The sequence below is a fragment of the Sander lucioperca genome, chromosome 9, assembly GCF_008315115.2.
Source record: "Sander lucioperca isolate FBNREF2018 chromosome 9, SLUC_FBN_1.2, whole genome shotgun sequence".
Classification (NCBI taxonomy): Eukaryota; Metazoa; Chordata; class Actinopteri; order Perciformes; family Percidae; genus Sander; species Sander lucioperca.
In genome coordinates this window covers 19,894,764-19,910,853 of record NC_050181.1, presented here as the reverse complement: position 1 = coordinate 19,910,853, position 16,090 = coordinate 19,894,764, and the positions used below count along the sequence as shown (strand labels likewise).

Here is a 16,090-nt window from a genome sequence, read left to right as displayed (position 1 = left end):
CAATTAACACCAATACTTTGTCGATGTTAAACACTCTTACTTTGACCCTATGAAATTACAGCAACAGTATTGGCTGCTTGGTAGGGCACTCTACACAAACATAGTAATTAAACTTATACCTTCTTTCCACCCAAATGTGCATGTATATACAGGTTTTAAACATATCTTATATCTTCTCTATGAAATAGTAAAGCAAAGCTAAATAAATTCAAATACACCAATTACTGGCTAAAATAGATACTGTGCTGCCATGTGAATATACACAGAAAGGGCCCTATTTTAACGATCTAAGCACACAGCGTGAAGCGCCTGGTGCAGGTGCATTTAAGGCGTGTACGTGTATCTTCTGCATGTGTGTGTGCTGCTGTGTGTCCCTGTGTGTATAACAAGCATAGTGCGCGCGCGCTGTGCACGAGCCTAGGAGCATTTTACTAATGCTCTGTTAAAATAACGCTGGTCCTCAAGATGGCGCCGCAGAATGGCGACACGGTGTGTTGGAGCGCTCTGTTTTGTTTTGTTTTGTGTTTTAATTCTGTTTCTTGCGATGGTACCCGTATCTCATTCACAAGTGAAGAGCTCGTGAACTTCAGGGCAACAACACCATCAGACTTATTTCCCACTTTTCTTCTCCCTTCACTGGAAATTTTGGACATTCTGGTCAAAGGTGCGCTCACCTTTGCTCACGCAGAGAAACGCCGGAGGAGAGGGAAACGGGCTGGTGCGTCTCCGCCAGCGAGGATCACGCACACCGTTACCTGGAATATTCCTCTCTAACGTGCGCTCTCTGCACAACAAATGGGAGGAATTACAACTGCTGTTGAGGGGAAACAGGGACTTTTCTTCGTCTGCTGTTTTGTGCTTCACGGAGACGTGGCTCTGTGGATTAATACCGGACTCTGCGCTGCAGCTGGCAGGCTTCCAGCTTTTCAGAGCGGACAGAGACACGGACCTCTCCGGCAAAACTAAAGGTGGAGGAATCTGTTTCTACATCAACAGCGGTTGGTGCAACGACGTGACAGTGATCCAGCAGCATTGTTCTCCTGACCTGGAGTATTTCACCATAAACTGTAAGCCTTTTTATTCACCCCGTGAGTTCCATTCATTCATTCTGGTCGGTGTTTACATCTCACCGCAGGCCAACGTGCAGGACGCGCAGCGCATGCTTGCCGACCAGATACTGTGTGTGGAGCGGACCAACCCGGACTCCCTAGTTATTGTCCTTGGTGACTTTAATAAAGGGAACCTCACTCATGAACTCCCTAAATATAGACAACATATTAAATGCCCGACCAGAGAGGAGAACATTCTGGATCACTGTTACACCACAGTCAGGGATGCTTATCACGCTGTCCCCCGTGCTGCACTGGGGCACTCTGACCACGTCATGGTCCACCTGATCCCCGCCTACAGGCAGAAACTAAAGCTCTGCAAATCGAGGGCATCAAGGAAGTGGACCAGTGTAGCTGTGGAGGATCTCCAGTCGTGTTTGGATTGTACTGACTGGGATGTGTTCAGGACTGCTACCCACAGTCTGGATGAGTACACAGAGGCTGTGACGTCATACATCAGCTTCTGTGAGGACTGCTGTGTTCCATCAAGCACCAGGGTGAGTTACAACAATGACAAACCCTGGTTCACAGCCAAACTCAGAAGGTTAAGGCTGGCTAAGGAAGAGGCGTTCAGGAGTGGGGACAAAGACAGATTTAAAGAGTCAAAGTACAAATTTAGCAAGGCAGTGAAGGAGGCTAAACATCGGTACTCTGAGAAGCTCCAACGCCAGTTCTCAGCTAATGACTCTGCGACTGTCTGGAAAGGACTTAGGCAGATCACCAACTACAAGCCTAAAACCCCCCACTCCTTCAATGACCGACACCTAGCCAATGACCTGAACGAGTTCTACTGTCGATTTGAAAGACAAAAGGACAGTCCTGACACCATCCCCCACGACACCTCCCTACAGCTACAGCCACTGTGCATCACCTCCACCTCGCCCACCTCAGCAGAGTCCTGGGCCCCCCCACCAATGCCCTCCTTAAAGGTCCCCTCCACCCCCCCTCCCACCTCAGTGACGACACTCTCCATTCACGAGAGGGACGTCAACAGACTGTTCAGGAGACAGAATCCCAGGAAAGCTGCTGGACCGGATGCTGTCTCCCCATCCAGCTTGAAGCACTGTGCTGACCAGCTGTCTCCAGTGTTCAGACATTTTTAACACCTCACTGGAGACATGTCACGTGCCAGCCTGCTTCAAGACCTCAACCATAATCCCTGTCCCCAAGAAGCCAAGGACCACAGGACTTAATGACTTCAGACCCGTCGCCCTGACCTCTGTGGTTATGAAGTCCTTTGAGCGCCTTGTGCTTTCACACCTCAAAGACCTCACCGACCCCCTCCTGGACCCCCTGCAGTTTGCCTACAGAGCCAATAGGTCTGTAGACGATGCAGTCAACCTGGCCCTCCACTACATCCTCCGGCACCTGGACTCTGCAGGAATATACGCCAGGATCCTGTTTGTGGACTTCAGCTCTGCCTTCAATACCATCATCCCGGCTCTGCTTCAGCAGAAACTCTCCCAGCTTGGTGTGCCTGACTCCACCTGCAGGTGGATCACTGACTTCCTGTCTGACAGGAAGCAGCATGTGAAGCTGGGGAAACACGTCTCCGACTCACAGACCATCAGCACCGGATCCCCCCAGGGCTGCGTTCTTTCTCCTCTGCTCTTCTCCCTGTACACCAACAGCTGCACCTCCAGTCACCAGTCCGTCAAGCTTCTGAAGTTTGCGGACGAAACCTCCCTCATCGGACTCATCTCTGATGGAGACGAGTCCGCCTACAGGTGGGAGGCTGACCACCTGGTGACCTGGTGCAAGCAAAACAATCTAGAGCTCAACACTCTAAAGACCGTGGAGATGGTTGTGGACTTCAGAAAGAACCCAGCCTCACCTGCCCCCATCACCCTCTGTGGCTCCACAATTGACACTGTGGAGTCTTTCCGCTTCCTGGGAACTACCATCTCCCAGGACCTCAAGTGGGAGCTGAACATCAGCTCCCTCGTCAAGAAAGCACAACAGAGGATGTACTTCCTGCGGCAGCTGAAGAAATTCAACCTGCCAAAGACAATGATGGTGCACTTTTACACAGCCATCATTGAGTCCATCCTCACATCCTCCATCACCATCTGGTACGCTGCTGCCACTGTCAAGGACAAGGGCAGGCTGCAGCGTGTCATTCGGTCAGCTGAGAAGGTGATTGGCTGCAATCTGCTGCCGCTCCAGGACCTATACGCCACCAGGACTCTGAAGCGTGCTGGAAAGATTGTGGCTGACCCCTCCCACCCCGGACACAAGCTCTTTGAGCCACTCCCCTCTGGCAGGAGGATGAGGTCCATCAGGACCAAAACCTCACGCCACATAAACAGTTTTTTCCCCTCCGCCACTAGCCTTCTAAACAAGGCTCGGAATCCATCCTGACTCTCTCCACACCCCACCTCTGGCTCCTCATGCCACTGTACCTACTCTGCTGTAGCGTCCCTTTTCACTACTGTTTAACTTATTTTACTATTTATTTAAATTTATTTTATCGTTATTAATACGTACTGTGTGTCTATGTTTATACTTATATTGTTTATATCTTTTTATCCTTCTTATATTTGTATGTGTGACATGCTCCAACAACACCATGACAAATTCCTCGTATGTGCAACGTACTTGGCAATAAAGCCCTTTCTGATTCTGATAACAATGAAATGCTGCATTATTGACCTAGACCAGGTTTTTGTTGGTCAATGGTGCGATCACTTTCCGCTGCCTCAAGATAGCAATACTCCCAGAATGCACCTGAACACACCTCCCTGTAAAACCAGCATGCCCAGAATGCACCTGAACGCACCTCCCTGTAAGACCAGCACGCCCATGGGCCACAGATGCGTGCAGGTGCATTTGTTATTTAAACGACGTGGCCGCTGGACGGGAAACTGACAACTGCGTCGGTCTTAAACTAGCAAAGACACTTGTGTTGGGCTTTGCGCTGCGCTGCGCCGGATGCAAGATAGGACCCAACGTATTACACCAGAGAGTATGTCTAAACATGTTGAGTCATTAGCCAGGTTCATGGTCATGGTCAGAAAGGAGTTGGCCTTCAGGGAATTAGTTCTCAGGAACCCAGACAAGTTTTTTCTGTCTATGATTAAGATGTCCATTAAAATGAAGCTGATCAAACTGCTGTGACTTCTGATTCAAGTGTCTGCTACATATCACAGTGGTGTTTTCTTCTTGGAAAGGTCTAGAGCTGCTGGCTACTCAGAGTAAAACCCAGGATGCCTCCTGTTTGCCTGCACTCAAAGTGTCTGACATTGAGCCCACGATACCCATCACTCCTGTTCAAATCAGCACTGCAGGTACAGTACAGAGTCCACCATGTTACAGTCCATATCACATTTGCACAGTAATTGCAGCATGGTATTTTTGCCATCTTCACCCAAGTCAAGAGTGTTTGGTAAAACTCTCCAGGGCTTTCCTCTCCTAATCTCCACAGGCGGTGTACCAGTTCAGTACTGTGAGCAGCCCACCAACGGCTTGGTTTACCTCAGAGCCATGTGCAGTCTCAACACCCTGCCAGAGGACCTCAGGCTTTATGTCCCGCTCTTCTGCAGTGTCATTACTAAGTGAGTTAATCTGTCAGTCCAGAACAAGATCTGGATAAAACACAGAAGATGTTTAAAATGTGTCACTTTTTTTGTCGTATATTTTGTTTTGTGCATACAGTACATGTGCACTGACTGTATCTAGTTTTTAAGAAGCACAATGCTGAGATTAATCCAGTGAAACATGTTTCTGCTTTTATCATTTCTTTTAATAAATACATCAGGAATTTACTAATGTTCTGTACAGTCTGTGTACTGATATGCTTTGCTTCCTAACCTGCAAAGCATATTTTAAAGACTGGGTGTGTTTCTGTTTGTGTAATTAGGATGGGCTGTGGAGCTCTGGACTACAGGCAACAGGCCCAGCAGATGGAGCTGAGGACAGGGGGCATGTCTGTCTCCACCCAGGTCACCCCTGACTCCACCCAGCTGGACATGTATGAGCAGGTCAGTGCCAGCTCAGTGTATCTATGTCTGAAACAACGCACTAAAGCAAAGCAAGTGAAAAGGGTTAGTTTGATTTCCATCCCTAGTGCCTCTGTGATTACATATCTCTGTCCTGCTGCAACCCACACACATCCAAATCAGAAGTTTGTAAATGTGCAAACCTATCCATCAGTCCATTTGGCTCCTTGATTTCAGCCCAGTTCATGCTGGGATAAGGTCCAGCCTTTCAGGGCTCAACAGTGCGATTGTTTCACTAGCATTTGCGACTAAAAAAAAGATGTGTGCAAACTGTAAAATTTATTTAGGAGCACGTGCGTTTGGGTATTTTCACCCTTGCCGTTTTGTTTTGCAGATGCTGTGGCCAGTTAGTTCTCATGAACTTCGCTACATTTTTGTTTTAATTTGTTGTATTTTGAGTCTTTGTTACTGAAGCACGTACGTGCGTGTCCAGAGGAAATGTAACCACACTTGCGACTGCTTTATCAGCATTGCCCTAACTCACTTTGATTTGAAGAAGGTACAGAGGCGACCTGTACTATGGTAGGGTCGAGATAATGTCAGTGGCAGACTATAAAAGGCTGCCAGTTTCCATCTAGCACAATTGCTGTTCGGATCACATGCTGCCTGTAGTGCTCAGTTTGTTTGTTGCGATCATGGCTTCCATTTTTGTGTTAATTGTTAGTGAAATAAACACCTGTTGAACTGCCCCATACCTCTGCCTCAAGTCTCCTGCTGTAAATATCTAATCGCTATGCGGCCATTCTAACACGACCTAATCCTGCTTCGTCTCTCCCGAAACTCTGCAATTCATCCGCGGTTCACATATGTGTCGAACCGTAGGGGCGGTCCGTTACACCACTACTATATATTCAACATCAATGACAATTTATTGATGAATAGAAAATGTATTTCAAAATGGAAAACTTTATAAGGTTTTATATTCATAGATGAAACTTTTTTCAAACTACAGCTTAGAGGTCGACTAATTAATCGGCCGGCCGATACGGCCGATTTTTGGCATTTTTTTACATAATCGGCATCAGCCAATATCCCAGTATATCAAGCCAATTAATAGGCAGGCACATCTGCGGGCAGCCTAGTGTTAAAAACATGAATAGGTGACATTTTTTACAGCGCGCCCAGACCAGCTGCCTCCAGCCCCTCCCCTCGTGAAGTCTTGCGCAGTGTGTCTCGCGCAGCCACTTCAGGTTCAGACGCTACCGTTAGCAGTAGCATGTTGCTGGTGTTCTTGCCTTGGGATTAACTGTACTAATAAAACCGTACAAAACACCGCGGCCACACCACTGTGGAAGCTCCTCGAATATCATTTATCAGAGTCTGGTTGTTACCCCTGTCCGTGGCAGTCTCATCCACTCCTATAACGGAGCTAGCTAACCGCTAACGGAGCTAACCGCTAACGGAGCTAATCGTTGCTAACAGAGCCTTCAGTTCTCCGTGCCTGTATCCATTAACTGCATCTATGGACTCGAGCACGAATAAAACCCTTCATTTGATTAAACTGGCTGGACGAGTTTTAAATTCCAACTCAGAGTTGTTTGAATGACAGAAATGTGCTGAGATAAGATCCTGATGAGGTCAACAGGACATGTAACAGTAGGATCCCCAAAACACAGATAAAACACTTCAACACATGAACAATGATCTAACAAACGAGGTGAACAAGAACTGACTTTAGAGAGCCCTAGTCTGATGTGATTCAACAGGAGTTAGGAGGAAATAGTGTTGAGATTAATAAGAACGTCACTTTCTGTGAAGGCAAGGCAAGGCAGCTTTATTTGTATAGCACATTTCAGCAACAGGGCAATTCAAAGTGCTTTACATGAAAACAGAATAAAAAAATTTAAAACAGATAAAATACAAGAATAAAAGTTACAGTGCAGTATAAGAAATGAAACATTAAAGAGCAATTAAAACAGTTAAATATATAAAAGCAGATAAAATAGGAATTTCTCTTTATATGCTTATATAGATTGTTATACAGTGTCAACAATGCAACTTCAGTCTTTGTTTGTACTTAGTGTTCCATTTTTACCAATATGACAAACATCTCAAGCAGTCAGGTCCATATTTTTCCAACCATCTCACCCACAATGGGCCCAGATGCTTCGCACGGCTTTGAGCTGTCATTACTCATAATAACAGAAGCTAGTATACTTTTTTCTTACAATGTGATCGTCACCACAAGGCTCGGTTCTTTTTTCGGCAAACCTTGTAAAAACCTGGTACAGCCCTGCAGACAGAAACCTTTCAGTAGTCAATAACTTTTTCTTAAACTATCTTATTTCCTTCTGCAGTCTGTCTCTAAATAGACAGGGACCCCCTTGGAGTATGTTAGTCTATTTGTATTTAGGCCTTCTGCCTAATTTTAGTTAGTTTTCTTCTTCTAACTCTTGATCAGCCCGACGTCTGACTCTTCTGTTATTCCCTTGCCATGCTGTGTCAGAGAATTAATCAGATATATGCCCGTTTCTGTAAGAGAATGTCACTTGTAATATAACAAATGAACAGTTATTTAAAGAAAGGCAACATCAAATAGATAGGTCTTCAGCCTTGATTTAAAAGAACTGATAGTTGCGGCAGACCTGCAGTTTTCTGGGAGTTTGTTCCAGATATGTGGAGCATAGAAACTAAATGCTGCTTTACCCTGTTTAGTTCTGACTCTAGGGACAACAAGCAGACCTGTCCCAGACCACCTGAGAGGTCTGGGTGGTTCATAGTGTACTAGCAGATCAGAAATGTATTTAGGCCCTAAACCGTTTAGTGATTTATAAACCAACAAAAGTATTTTGAAATCAATTCTTTGAGGCACTGGAAGCCAGTGTAGAGACTTCAGTACTGGCGTGATGTGATCCACTTTCTTGGTCTTAGTGAGGACTCGAGCAGCAGCGTTCTGAATCAGCTGCAGCTGTCTGATTGATTTTTTAGGGAGACCTGTAAAGACTCCGTTACAGTAGTCTAGTCTACTGAAGATAAAAGCATGGATAAGTTTTTCCAAGTCCTGCTGAGACATAAGTCCTTTAACCCTTGATATATTTTTAAGGTGGTAATAGGCTGACTTTGTAATTGTCTTAATGTGGCTGTTAAAATTCAGGTCTGAGTCCATGACTACACCAAGATTTCTGGCTTTGTCTGTTGTTTTTAACGTTATCGTTTGAAGCTGAGTGCTGACTTTTAATCGTTCCTCTTTTGCTCCAAAAACAACCACCTCAGTTTTTTCTTCATTTAATTTAAGAAAGTTCTGGTACATCCAGTCGTTAATTTGTTCAATGCACTTAGTCAGTTGTTGTATTGGACTATAGTCCCCTGGCGATAAGGTTATATAAAGTTGTGTGTCATCCGCATAACTATGGTAACTTATTTTGTTGTTTTCCATAATTTGAGCCAGTGGAAGCATGTAGATGTTAAACAGGAGAGGCCCCAGAACTGAGCCTTGGGGAACTCCGCACGTCATATTTGTATGCTCAGATGTATAATTCCCTATAGACACAAAGTAGTCCCTATTCTTTAAATAAGACTCAAACCACTTTAGTACTGAGCCAGAAATGCCAACCCAGTTTTCCAATCGGTCTAGTAATATGTCATGGTCGACCGTGTCAAATGCAGCACTGAGATCAAGTAGTACCAAGACTGAAATTTTGCCACTATCTGTGTTTAAGTGGATGTCATTAAAGACTTTAACAAGAGCTGTCTCAGTGCTGTGGTGTGGTCGAAAACCCGACTGGAAGGCATCAAAACTGTTGTTTAGTGACAAGAAAAGGGTCAGTTGTTGAGAAACCGTTTTTTCAATGATTTTACTTAAAAATGGAAGGTTTGATATCGGCCTATAGTTGCTCATTAATGACGTGTCTAGATTGTTCTTTTTTAAGAGTGGCTTAATGACTGCAGTTTTCAGGGCCTGTGGGAAGATACCTGAGAGAAGAGACGTGTTTACAATCTGTAGAAGATCTGGAGCCAAACAATTTGCAACATTTTTGAAAAGGCCCGTTGGTAGAATATCAAGGCAGCATGAGGAGGTTTTCAGATGTTGTATAATGTCCTCCAGGTTTTTACGGTTAATCATATGAAATTGGGTCATATTGGAATCTGTTTTGCCTGGACACTGTGACAACACATACCCTGTACTCGATATGGAAGCACTGACTGTTTGTCTAATTTTCTGAATTTTGTCATTGAAGAAGGTGGCAAAATCATTGCAGGCCTTTGTGGATAAAAGTTCCGATGCTACTGGTACTGGAGGGTTTGTTAACCTATCGACAGTAGCAAACAAAGCACGTGAATTATTATTGTTTTTGGCAATAATGTCCGAGAAGAAGGACTGCCTTGCATTCCTCAGTTCCAAATTATAAATGCGAAGTCTCTCTTTAAAAGTGTTGTAGTGGACCTGGAGATTAGTTTTTCGCCACCTGCGTTCTGCTTTTCGACACTCTTTTTTCTGTTCTTACCAGTATGGCATTTCTCCATGGAGATCTTTTCTTACCAGAGACAGTTTTTACCTTAATGGGAGCAATGGTATCAATAACATTTGTAATTTTACAATTGAAATTGTCTACAAGCTCAGTGACTGAGACCCCTGAGAGGGTGGGTGTGGACGAGAAAAGCTGAATGAATGTTTCACTGGTGTTGTCAGTGATATACCGTTTTCTTATTAACTTTGTTTGGACACTTTTTTGCACAGAGATAGTGCCATTAAAGAAAACACAGGAATGATCAGAGAGAGCAGCATCAGTCACCACAACCTTGGAAATGTTCAAACCCTTCGAGATAATCAAGTCCAGAGTGTGCCCCTTGTTGTATGTGGGCTCCGTCACATGCTGAGTCAGTCCATAGTTCTCAAAAATACAACACAGTTCTTTTGTCCCTCTATCCTGGGGGTTGTCAACATGGGGGTTGTCAACATGAATGTTGAAATCACCAGCAATAACTACACAGTCAAAGTTAATACAGATTAAAGACAGCAGTCCACTAAAGTCGTCAAAGAAGGATGCACAGTATTTAGGTGGCCTGTAGATAATTAGAAATATAGGTCAAGAGGGGGACCTTAACTGAAGAGCCACATATTCAAAAGAAGCAAAGTTTCCATAAACTATTTTACTACATTGGAATGAGTCGTTAAACAAAATGGCGACTCCACCTCCTTTCTTATTCGCTCTATTCTCACTCATAAAACTGAAGTTAGGGGGAGCTGACTCAATGAGAACAGCATCACTGTTGTTATGGTCTAACCAGGTTTCAGTTAAAAACATAAAATCAAGATTGTGTTTAATAATAAAATCATTGATTAAAAATGATTTACCCGCCAAAGACCTGACGTTTAGTAAGGCTAATGTTAGTGTGTTAAAATAGTTATCTGTCTCGTTTTTTGGAACAGGCTGTGGCTGACGAGGAATGGATGCTAAATTTGCTAAGTTGGCAGTTAAGTGCTTCTTTTTCTTACTTAGCGGAGTCACCATTCTTTTTCTATTACCTATCACAACATAGATTGACGAAGAATTGAATACACAGGGCCCAGGCTTGTCCTGGAAAGAGTCATGAGTGCCACTAGGCATGCAGCCTGGGCCCAGCACATATCAGTTAAAGCTTGTTTCATTCTGTACACAAGCATACTTATCAGTCTGTTGAGAAGGAGTTAGCTGCCGTCCTTGAGGGGGCAGAGGTGCCTGGCGTTTTACTTTCAGTGGTTGATGCTGGGGGCGAGTGATGGGAGAAGGTAGTGGGGTAAACTTGGTTCCAGCATCTACCAGCTGCTCCATCCGGTCAGTAAACCCCAACATGTGGCAGGGGGAAACAGGGGAAAGGGTGAATGGGGAGAGCGATGGATCCTCAAAGGCATCGGGGTTGGTAAGGGGGTTTGAGGAGTGTTGGACGGGTGAAGGGGGTTGAGATTTCTCGTCTCCGCTCTGAGGTTCTCCATGGTCAAATCTTTGCTCAGGTGGGGGCTGTGGTGGATCACTGCCGCACTTTGTTGTGTCTTCCTCTTGTTTTGTTTGTGTTGATTTATCTTGTCCTGTGTCCTTGGCTGAGGGAGCAGATGTGTGGTGCAGAAAGTAAAGTAGGCTAGAGGTGAACAGCTTTACTCCTGGCTTGTTAAGGAAAAGTCCATCTGCTTTAAAAAGATGTCTGCGGTCCCAAAAAATGTTAAAATTGTCAATGAACCGCAGAGAGTGGACGGTACATGCAGTTGAAAGCCATTTGTTCAGTGCCAACAGTCTGCTGAATCTCTCAGCTCCTCTTCTGACTGGTGGTATAGGGCCACTGATAAACACCTTCACGTTTAGGGAGCTGACTGTGTTCAGCAGATTCATAAAGTCACGATTCAGCACTTCAGACTGTTGCTTTACAACATCATGTGACCCTATATGCAGTATAATGTTTTTCACAGTTGGGTGTGCTGCCATGATATCCGGGATTCTTTGGGCTAAGTCAGACACCATGTCTTTGGGAAAACAGAGAATTTTGGTGTTTTTACTGCTTTTTATGTCTTTTACAGCAGAGTCACCCACAATCAGAGTTTGGTGCCCAGTCGTTAGCTTTCCCTGTAGCTTTTTACTTTTTGAATTGCTCTCAGTCCTTACCCTGCTGTGTGACGATGAGACGCAATCCAGGTCATGTCCAGGGTCCTGCAGCAGAGGAGCAAATTTGTTATCCAGTTGCACACTCAGTTGTTGGGGAGGCATTTTGTTGCTAATTCTCCCTTTTGCAGCTCTCCACGGCTGTGTCCTACTGAGTACAGGGGTAGAAGAGGCGCTCTGCCTGGATGGTAATGCAGGCCAGCTGTTCATATCACAAATCTCATGGCGCTGTGCCCTGCCCGTTAGTCGTCCTTTCCAGGAAAAGGATTTACTCTTAGGCTTTGCACCAAAAGAGTTCCAGGGAGGACTACCACTTGTTGATTTGTTACTTATTCCACAGCCCTCCTGTTTGTCCGTAGTCTTGCTGGTGCTAGTTAGCCGTGTGTTGGCATGCTTCTGTCCATTGTTTTGGGTCAATGGTAAAGTGGTGTCATTCCCACATGATCCGTTCACTTCCAGGTTTACTTCTAACCGTTGAAGTTTGGTTTCCAGAATAACAATCTTCTGAAGGAGTTTGTAGTAGTCCTCCATGGAGAAGGGAGGCATCTTGCTGCTAATTAGCTTTAGCTACAATCACTTTAGGACAGGCTTGAGCTATTGGTAGGCCACGCTCACACAGAAAAATGTTGAAATATGGCAAAAGCCTACTATGTCTACAAAAAAATGTATAGTCCAGTGATTTATAAGTATCCAAGAGCCGCTGCTCAGAGTTTTCTCTCAGAGGAAAAGTAAGATTATCAGCAGAAATATGCAAGCAAAGGCAGGAGCAAGTAGCAAAGCGTCTGCACTGTAAGAAGCAGGAAGCAAGAGGTCAGCTGATTTGTCAGATTTGTCAGAGGTCAGATTTTGTATTCTCAGAAGTTTAATAAATGCTGCTAAGTGCACTAAACTTTATTTTTTCATTGAAAAGTTTATTTTACAAAGTTTATTTTCTTCTTACCTGTTTCGTTTATTTAATATATTTTTCATACATTATTTATACAATATACAGTATGTTTTTACATTATACATTTTTAATTGAAGTATAGTTAAAAGTGTAGATTGGTGAAGTGTTCAATAAATGTTTTTTGCTGAGAAATTCTGTGTATATTAGTGTTACATTTTATCTTTCAAATAGAGGTTTAAAAACAAGCACATATCGGCCAAATATCGGCCAAAATAAATCGGCAGCATTAATCGGCCATCAGCTGACCCTGATTTCTAAAGATCGGCATCGGTCAGAGAAAACCCATATCGGTCGACCTCTACTACAGCTAAACGGTAAACTAAAATGTGTTTCTGAAGATATTTTAGGAAAAAAATAGGCAATACAGTAACATAATCTTGATTTGTATTTGATCAGCACCTACAAGTTAACCGTTTGATCTGAGTTTTTGGGCCTGGCGCGTTGTGCTGGACGTAGAATGCCAGTTACGTCCAGTAACTACGTTCAAGCATGACGCTCCTCTGTCAGTCATTGTTTTAAAATCATGGGAGATAAATCGTTCCAACTAAAAATGTAACCAGAAATCTATTTGAATGGGAGTGGGCCAGACTTATCTGCCAGAGCAAATGAAACATGGGCTGGCAGATTCTTGTGGTTTCCAGGCTAAAAAACACCAAACACTGAAGATTGTATCTCATTGGCTCTGTGCTCTCTGTTTCAGGGTGTCCTCCTGTCCTCTTCCTGCCTGGAGAGGAACCTTCCTCACATGTTTCAGCTGTGGAGAGACATATTCAACAGGTATGTCCCCCAACAAATTCATATCACCAGCAACCAGAGCTGATACTCACACAAGTTCACTCAGTTTCAACAGACAGAAAAGCAGTGCCTGATGTTGGTCTGTGACCTGTAGCTGGCCTTCTAGACAACAATCCACCATGTTGATACCAGTGAGCTGGATGCAGAGAAACTGTGGCCTTAACCTTAGCAATGTTTTTCTTCTAGCCCCCACTTTGATGATGAGGAGCGCCTGAGAGTGCTGGTGATGATGTCAGCGCAGGAGTTGGCTAACGGGATCTCCTACTCTGGTCACATGTACGCCATGACCCGTGCAGGCCGACACCTGACTCCAGCAGGAGACCTGCAGGAGACTTTCAGTGGGATGGAACAGGTACTGAGTAATAATGATCCTTTCTCAAACTGAGATCATACTGACCTTGTGTGTTTCAGCAACAAGGAAATGCTCAAAGTAGGGCAACCTCAACACACGATACATATCACCATACGGGGGCCGCGATACCAAACGTAGTGCAATATGCATTGATTTTAAATTATGACCCTGTCCTATACAGAATTCACTACGGCAGCTGTTCTTTATTATTCTGTATAACAGCGATTGCACAACTTCCTCCAGTGCCCACAGAGATCTTAAAGGAAGAATAATCCCAGAGTTATTAATACATGCAAATATATTATTCTACATTTCATTTCAAACTTAACATGCTTCAATGAATGTTTGTTTTGAATTGAGACATGTGCTGTTTGTGTAATGTGGATTGGCCTTGCCTGCTACCTCTTGGCTTTATTGCGCACTGCATTATAGGTTTCTTTTTAATAAAACTGCCGTCACAGCATTTTCTGCGGTATCGATACGTGTACGTGACGATATATTGAGCACAGCCCTACATCAGACTCTGTTATCTCATCTTTTAACTCCTCGTCTACATCTGGGGACTATTGCACAAAACCAGGATAAAGGATTAAAGGGCTTTTTGCTTTTTGCTGGCAGGTTTCTCTATAGAGCCCCCCCTACAGCTTCAGAATAGATATTTGGCAGCTCCTATGTTTGCTCGTGTCTGACTCCTCTCTCGGCCTGTCTGCTGTTTCCTCTTTCTCTGTTCCTCCGACAATACTTTCCTAGCTTTCTGCTTCTTTTTTGCCGGCTCAGCCATGACAGTAGTTTGAAAAACTCCATCACTATCTTGTTAGCCGGTTCCTGGATGGGGGCGTGTAGCGGTGTGTATGTGTGCAGTGCCGTGAAGCAATTCGTGACATGGTGAGACCTGATATCACGCCACACTTCCTGACGCTGAGGCCGAAAGTTGCAAGGGTGGTTTTTCTGCTCACAGGCGCTAGGGGGAGCGAGACGACAGCCATTCAACCTCAAAAAAGTCACATAACCATTCCAATGACTCCGAAGCTGTTTAGTTAAGGTAAATTAAGCTAAAAACGGCATAGTTCCTCTTTAAGCCGGAAGATTCTAGTTATCCTGGATGAATTTAGCCTTGACTTGGTTGCACAAAAGCAGAGGTGCCTGGGTGGCTCACCTGGTAGAGCGCGCGCCCATATATAGAGGTTTACTCCTCGACACAGCGGGCATGGGTTCGCCTCCGACCTGCGGCCCTTTGCTGTATGTCACTCTCGTTCCCCTTTCATGTCTTCAGCTGTCCTATAAAAACAAAGGCCTAAAATTCCCACAAAAAAAGCAGAGGCACCTAAGTTACCATGGAGATTTATTCTGTGCAGCTAGCCTGCTCCTGACCAGGCTAACAGCCAGGCTTTATTAATCCTGGAGCCTTTTCTGTTCACTCAGCAGTAGTTTAACCTTATTATTATTATTATTATTATCAGCCTGCATTAAAATACAACAGGTACATGTTGCTGTTCAGTTAAGCACTGTTATTATTTAAAGTTGACCATTATTTTATAATTATTCATGTGACAGTCGTTACTGTTACATTGCTGTTTGAAAACTGCTTGTTGTTAGAAGTTTGGTGAATATATTACAGTTGTTGAGATGATTAGAAAAGGCTGATACAGTTGCAAATGTGTTATAAATGAAGTCAGTGATGAAGGTGCTATACACGTGTTAGTGGTTCTAACAATGGCAGACTGATCAGAGACTAACACACCTTTTAACTATTTTAGTTGATTTATTTCTTTTAGTATTCTTTAACAAAGGAACATGTATGTTCCTCTTCCATGTGCACTGTATTCGGCATTCTTAGCACACAATGTGTAGTAGTCTGGGACTATAATTTGGGAGGATTGAACCATTATTATAGGTTTTTATAATTGTACAATCCTCCCTAATTATAGTATTAGTTCACTGGACCAGTAACTATATAGTTGAGGCTACTGAACATTCATGTAACAACAGGGAGAGGACACCTCAATGGCTTTTGACCTTATATTTTACTGGGGGGAAATAACTGATGAATACACTCTGTTACAGTCATGTTTAAAGTGTGCATTATATTTATCACTTAATTATCTTTTATAGTTTCTAGATTTTAGAGTCCAATTTCTTCAGGGTCTTTCTTTTCTATGTACATATGTAGGCCTACAAGAAAGCAAAGCATATAATATGTAAAGAAGGAAACTCTGCCTCTGTAAAAAACAAAAAAACAGTGAGATAAAGCGTGGTAGAAACAAACCGACTGAATTATATATATATATATATAGATATATATCTATATCTATATCTAT

The 16,090-nt window shown here is 43.8% G+C and overlaps 1 protein-coding gene across 1 annotated transcript in view; it reads left to right on the top strand.

Moving 5' to 3' along the window:
- pitrm1 (pitrilysin metallopeptidase 1) overlaps positions 1-16,090 on the top strand; it is a 37,641-nt gene that overhangs the window by 9,183 nt on the left and 12,368 nt on the right. The window contains exons 15-19 of the mRNA XM_031307611.2: positions 4,280-4,396; positions 4,534-4,663; positions 4,969-5,089; positions 13,326-13,402; positions 13,607-13,772. Coding sequence (XP_031163471.1) covers positions 4,280-4,396; positions 4,534-4,663; positions 4,969-5,089; positions 13,326-13,402; positions 13,607-13,772 — 611 coding nt within the window. The remainder of the gene's footprint in view (positions 1-4,279; positions 4,397-4,533; positions 4,664-4,968; positions 5,090-13,325; positions 13,403-13,606; positions 13,773-16,090) is intronic.